Source organism: Rhipicephalus microplus, chromosome 2, assembly GCF_043290135.1.
Source record: "Rhipicephalus microplus isolate Deutch F79 chromosome 2, USDA_Rmic, whole genome shotgun sequence".
Lineage (NCBI taxonomy): Eukaryota > Metazoa > Arthropoda > Arachnida > Ixodida > Ixodidae > Rhipicephalus > Rhipicephalus microplus.
Window position 1 is genome coordinate 84,110,502 of NC_134701.1, and position 6,853 is coordinate 84,117,354.

General features: G+C 48.4%; 1 protein-coding gene across 1 annotated transcript in view; it reads left to right on the forward strand.

The window, feature by feature from the left end:
- Positions 1-6,459, forward strand: part of LOC119169452 (uncharacterized) — a 54,200-nt gene extending 47,741 nt beyond the window's left edge. The window contains exon 5 of the mRNA XM_037420516.2: positions 6,223-6,459. Coding sequence (XP_037276413.1) covers positions 6,223-6,356 — 134 coding nt within the window. The 3' untranslated portion in view covers positions 6,357-6,459. The remainder of the gene's footprint in view (positions 1-6,222) is intronic.
- The last annotated feature ends 394 nt before the right edge of the window (positions 6,460-6,853 follow it).

The following is a 6,853-nucleotide window of genomic DNA, read 5'->3' on the forward strand; positions in this document are numbered from 1 at the left end:
GACGAGCTGGCCACCGAGCATCCGCGGCTTTTTTATTCAATCTTTATATATATATATATATATATATATATATATATATATATATATATATATATATATATATATATATATATATATATTGACACGTGAAGCATCGGGCCGCGACGCTGCCCGATGCTTTGGGAGCCGTTCATCCAGCCCGGACGTGCCTACTGCAACCCCTGGCCATCGATTCAGTCGTCGGCTACGAGGTATTCCTCCACACTGCAACCCCTCGCAGAAAACCTCTACCAGACATCTAGAAATGGCTAACACCAGCCCCCAGCCTGTACTTCTCGTCACCAGTTTTTCCGCTTCCTCCCAGGTAACGTTTTTTTCAATCGCTGGAGCCTAAACGCTTTGGTGGTGGCGCGCACGAAGATGTAGAAGACTGGTTAGACCACTATGACCGTGTTGCGAAGATCAACCACTGGTCTGCTCAGGAAAAGCTCGGCTGGGCCTACTTCTATCTCGATGACAGCGCTCGTACTTGGTACGAGAACAGAGAAGGCAACCTGTCCACATGGACCGACTTTCACCAGAAGATGGTTGAAACTTTTGTCAATGTCGACAGACGTGACCGCGCCCACCAACTAAGGGTCCAAAAACCCAAAGAAACGGTTGCCATGTTCGCCGAAGACATGACACGTTTATTTCGGAGGGCTGACCCGCAGATGACTGAAGATAGGAAGTTGCGCTACCTCATGCGTGGCGTGAAAGAGCAGCTGTTCGCCGGACTTCTGCGCAACCCGCCAAGCACTGTAGAGAACTTCATCAAAGAAGCGTCGGCTATCGAGCGGGCCCTTCACCAACGCTGCCGACAATATGACCGCTTGTGCAGCAGCCCCCAAATTCAGGCCGCCGCTGTGACGTTTGACAGTCATAGCTCCTTACGTGACATGATTAGAGAGATTGCTCGTGAAGAATTGCAAAGGCTGCGGACTCCGGTAGTGGATACACCCATGGCATCTGTCGCTCAAGTCGTCCGTGACGAAATACGCCAAGCATTCTCGACAGCTGATCCTGCCCCCGAACAACGTCCATGACATACGCCGCCGCCCTTCGAAGCTCCCCACCTGCTCAGCCTTCATACTACCCGCCACCTTCAACTCTTCCTTGGTCACCACCACAGGGGGAGACATCGTGGCGCCCACCCATCCAGCCCCCATACGACCAGTCGTCTTCTGGCCTGCCATGGCCTTCGTCGCGTGAGGAGTCATCACGGCAACCACAGCCTCGCCAAACAGACACCTGGCGCACTGCCGACAGGCGTCCACTCTGTTTCAACTGCGGAGGTGTAGGCCACATAGCCCGCTATTGCTGGCACCGTGCCGATCCGTCTCGCCCTCTCAGGCCACGGTTTGACATTCGACATGCCAACGAGTACGTATCCCGCCGTGGCGATGTCGGTTCTCAAGGATCTTCGGTACCTCGACACCCATTCGACGGCCGCCGCAACAATGATGACGAGACTACAACTGATTACGAGCCGGTCTTCTGACATCGACCACGCTCTCCTTCTCCTGCCCAGTCACCTTCGTTGCAGCGCCGCACTTTTGCCGACACCAGAGGAGCGAGGTCACCCAGCCCACACCGGGGAAACTGAAGGCGGTGACCTCAAGGGGTAAGGTTGCAGGCTGTCAACACGAAGAAAAAAAGCCCCCATTACTCCCACCTCAGGACGCTGTAAAGCCGACAAGACGTGATACCGACGAAACTGTGACCCCAGGCCTTACCGTTCTTGTGTATGGACAGCAAGTCAAAGCTTTAGTCGACACCGGGGCTGACTTCTCTATTATCAGTGATGACCTTGCCGTGCGCCTCAAGAAAGTAAAGAGAGCGTGGACCGGACCTCACTTAAGGACGGCAGGCGGCCAATTACTGATGCCTGTCGGAATGTGCACAGCAAGGCTCGACATCGGTGGCTCTACTTTCGTGGCGACGTTCGTCGTTCTCGCTTCATGCTGTAAAGACCTGATTATCGGAATGGATTTCTTGAGAGAACATGGCGCCGTCATTAACATCCCTGACAGTGTCATTACATTTCGCAACAACAGCCCTACTTTAGTCGATTGTTCAGAGCCGAGACATACGTCTTGTTCAGGGCCTTTGCGTCTGACGGATGACGATGTGGTCGTTCCGCCACGATCGTGTACGCTAGTTTCGGTGGCTGGGGATGAGCCGTTTGACGGCGACGGCATTGCTGACCAAATAAGCTCACTGATATTCAGCCACGGTATTTCAGTCGCTCGAGGTCTTGTCACTGTCACAGCTGGACGCACAAACTTGCTGCTCACTAACTTCAGCACTGAGCGCCGACACCTCCCGAAGGGTACAGCCGTCGCTTACTTTGACACTACTGCAGAAATCAAAGGCAGTTTATCGGCCCTAGACGAAGCACCTCAAGAAGAATCCGTACTTAATCTTGACGTTGGTACTACGTTGTCAAGGGACGAACGAACGAGACTTCTTGAGCTGCTAGCTGAATTCCAGGACTGCTTTTCATCGACATCACGGGTCGGTCGAACGCCGCTAACAAAGCACCCACGATGCATGCAAGGCCTATACACCAGAATCCTTATCGTGTGGCTCCAAAGGAACGGGAAGTGATACAGCAACAAGTCGCTAAAATGCTTGAAGATGATGTGATTCAGCTATCACAGAGCCCGTGGGCATCGCCGGTAGTATTAGTTAAAAAAAAGGACGGTACCCTGCGTTTTTGCGTGGATTACAGGAAGCTGAATCAAGTGACTAAGAAAGATGTGTATCCGCTTCCACGTACTGATGACTCCCTCGATAGGCTTCGAAACGCCCGCTACTTTTCTTCAATGGACCTCAGAAGTGGATATTGGCAGATTCGAGGTAGACCCAAGGGATCGGGAAAAAACCGCTTTTGTGACGCCGGATGGTTTATATGAATTTAAAGTTCTACCTTTCTGTCTGTGCTCAGCGCCCGCTACCTTTCAAAGGCTCATGGACACTGTACTTTCAGGGTTAAAACGGAAGACCTGTTTAGTTTATCTAGACGACGCCATAGTGTTTTCCCCAACTTTTGACGAGCATCTCAAGAGGCTAGAAGTTGTTTTACGAGCCATACGCTCCGCAGGCCTCACATTGAAACCAGAGAAATGCCACTTTTGTTTTGAAGAACTGCTGTTTCTTGGTCATGTCGTCAGCTGTACCGGCGTTCGGCCTGATCCCGAAAAACTTGCGGCCGTGGCACAGTTCCCAGTACCGTCCGATAAAAAAGCTGTCAGGCGCTTTCTGGGCCTATGCGCCTACTATCGCCGGTTCATCGCCGACTTCGCACGGATTGCGTCGCCGTTAACTCGCCTCACTAGAGACGACGCCACCTTTGAGTGGAATCACGAACAGCAAGCAGCGTTTAATGGCCTCCGCCAACGTCTTCAAACACCTGCAGTGCTTGCTCACTTCGACGAACAAGCGCCAACAATGCTTCACACTGACGCAAGCAATGTCGGCCTCGGAGCTGTGCTTGTGCAGTGGCAAGAAGACACGGAACGAGTGATCGCCTACGCGAGCAGGACGCTAACACACGCGGAGGCCAATTATTCAACAACTGAGAAAGAATGCCTCGCCATGGTCTGGGCAGTTATGAAATTTCGCCCGTATTTGTATGGCCGCCCTTTAAAAGTTATAAGTGACCATCATTCCCTCTGTTGGTTGACTAATTTAAGAGAGCCAACCGGCCGATTAGCACGGTGGAGTCTGAAGTTACAAGAGTTTGATATGACGGTCATACACATGTCTGGGAAGCGCCATACGGACGCCGACTGCCTGTCTCGATCACCAGTACAGTCAGCTTCTCTTTCTGACGACGACGATATGGCTTTCCTTGGTGTTCTCGACGCGTCCACGATTGCCCAACAACAACGAAGTGACCCTGAATTGCTTGATTTGAATAATTACGTGGACGGACGTTTTTCGAGGGCACCTAGAGTCTTTCCATAGACATTATCGTCGTTTTGCTTACGCAATGGCGTCCTCTACAAAAGAAACTTTTCATCCATCGGAGCTCCCTATTTGCTCGTTATTCCTGCACCCCTTCGAACTGAAGTGCTCAAGCATGTCACAATGAGGCGACGTCTGACCATTTAGGCTACACTCGCACATTGGCAAGAGTACAGCAGGGATACTACTGGCCCCGACTCACAACAACCATCAAGCACCACATTCATACTTGCATCGATTGCCAGCGACGCAAGTCACCTCCAGAGACCCGCTGGTCAGCTGCAACCAGTTCAGGTTCCACGTACACCATTTGAACAGATAACAATGGATGTTTTGGGACCCCTTCCTACTTCTACTGCAGGGAATCGCTGGGTTATAGTCGCAACAGACTAGCTAACCAGGTATGCCAAAACAAAAGCTATTTAAGAGAGCACCGCAGTGGAAGTGACGAGATTTTTCATATAAAATATTGTGCTACGCCATGGTGCCCCGACTATCGTGATCACAGACCGCGGAGCAGCATTTACGGCAGCTGTTTTAGACCACGTCCTGATGCTTAGTGGAACGACTCACCGTAAGACCACTGCGTACCACCCGCAAACAAATGGACTAACAGAGCGCCTCAACAAGACGATTGAAGACATGCTGTCGATGTACGTGGATGTCCAACATAAGAATTGGGACGAAATTTTACCCTATATCACGTTCGCATACAATACGGCTAAACAAGAGATGACTCGCATGACTCCATTCAGCTTCGTTCATGGACGGGAGGTACGGACTATGCTGGATGCGATGTTGCCACAGGAATGGGACGCTACCGACACAGGCGCTGACGTGTTCACTGAACGCGCGGAAGAAGCTATAGGCAGCTCGCCCGCTTACGGATCCACCAGTGACAAGACTACGACGCAGGCCACTACAATGCTCGCCATAGAATTGTAACGTACAAAATCGGTGACAGAGTGTGGGTTTGGACACCCGTACGAAAACGTGGACTGTCCGAGAAGCTGCTAAGGCGATATTTCGGGCCATACCGAGTATCGCGCCAGCTAAGTGACGTCACCTACGAGGTTGTCTCCGACAGTCCCCAATGCCCGAGGCGTCGGCAGCACCAGCCTGAACTTGTTCATGTAGTGCGTATGAAGCCGTATGTGAGTGACTGACTGCACGTTAAAAAAAAAATACTGTGCGTCTGAATCAGCATCGGGGCGATGCTCTTAAAGGAGGGGCAAGTGACACGTGTTTGTAAGAAAAAGAACGATGATAGGAATGTTTTGTAGTTTCCAGCTAGTGGGTCAAGTGGTTTTTCGGGACGACCATGAAGCAGGCATCTTGCTGTACAGTTGATCCTGAATACGCTCTTTTCGCTGCCGTAAGCTGCTGTCATCTTTTGTTCGCGTGCGTTGCACTGCGACAATATATATATATATATATATATATATATATATATATATATATATATATATATATATATATATATATATATATATATATATATATACATATATACATATATATATATATATACACATATATACATATAAATATATATATATATATATATATATATATATATATATATATATATATATATATATATATATATATATAGACACGTATACATATACGGTGAAGGACGGTGGCGGCAACCGCACAAAAAAACAGGCGAAACTATCCATATACTTGCTCTTGCAATAAAAATAACAAATTGGAAATGGACAACCATTTGTAGCACTAGGTTAGGAAGAAATTTTCACGAATTTCTCAGAAACAAAGCTTTTGAGTAGCAAAAACGTCAGCCTCATCCAGAACCAAAACTTTTCCGGAGCTTTCACCCCGCGTTTGACTTAGATATACGTAAATTTATAATAAATATATTCAACAAAGAAGCATTCATGCCGAAATAGGAACACCAATGTATTGCGACCTAGGCATAAGCTGAAAGTTAGTTTACCGGGCAATACTAATTGATATGTAGTGTTTCACTTCTCAAAACCATCATATCATTATGAAAGACGCTGTAGTGGAGCGCTGCGGAGCTTTCCACCACCTGGGGTGCAGTCGCCGCAGCCGCTGACTGCAGTCGCCACAGCCAGGATTTTATCCCGCGACCTGCGGGTCAGTAGCCGACTACCTTAGCCACTAGACCACCATGGCGGGGTTTTACTGGGCAAGAAAAATATGGTAAAGTCGAATAACTGAAACCATCGTTTCCGTATTCTTTTGCAGGAGCGGGCTGTACACTTTGGAAACCAGAAAGCAAAATTAACGAAAGAGATGAGTGCTGTGAATTCATCTACGACTTACTGTGTGGCACCTCTCCAAAGTTCCACATCTCGAAAAACTGCTTGCAAAGTTCCTGATTTCTTGTTTAACCTGAACAGGCCGATGAGCTGAATTCCTCTGCTGTGCAAGTGTTAAGTCCGACAATAAAGATAACTTCAATGGTTTCATTGTTGATGTAGTTTTCAGGCGTTTCTCTTCTTAAAAACTATCCTGCACTACACACACGCCAGCACTCAAAGAGGCCTACGATTTCAGCAATGTATGTCACATCTATTAATACAAAACATTCACCCTATTTCGCTTGATCATAAATTTTCTTTTTTAGTTGTATTGAAATGTTACAGAGATTATTTTTTGCATGCACAGCCTCGGGGAGCTCCAATGATACGCTTGGCAGCCAAACTATGTCTGCGACGTGCCTCAAGCTGGCGCACCCACCAAAGAACAATATGGAGGTTTTACTCCCACCTCTCCCTGCCTTTCCTTGCATCTTTATCTCCCTCTCTCTTTACTCCCACCGATCCACCCAAAAAACTGTTATGCAATTGCATTTAGTTAGCACGTCCACAATAAT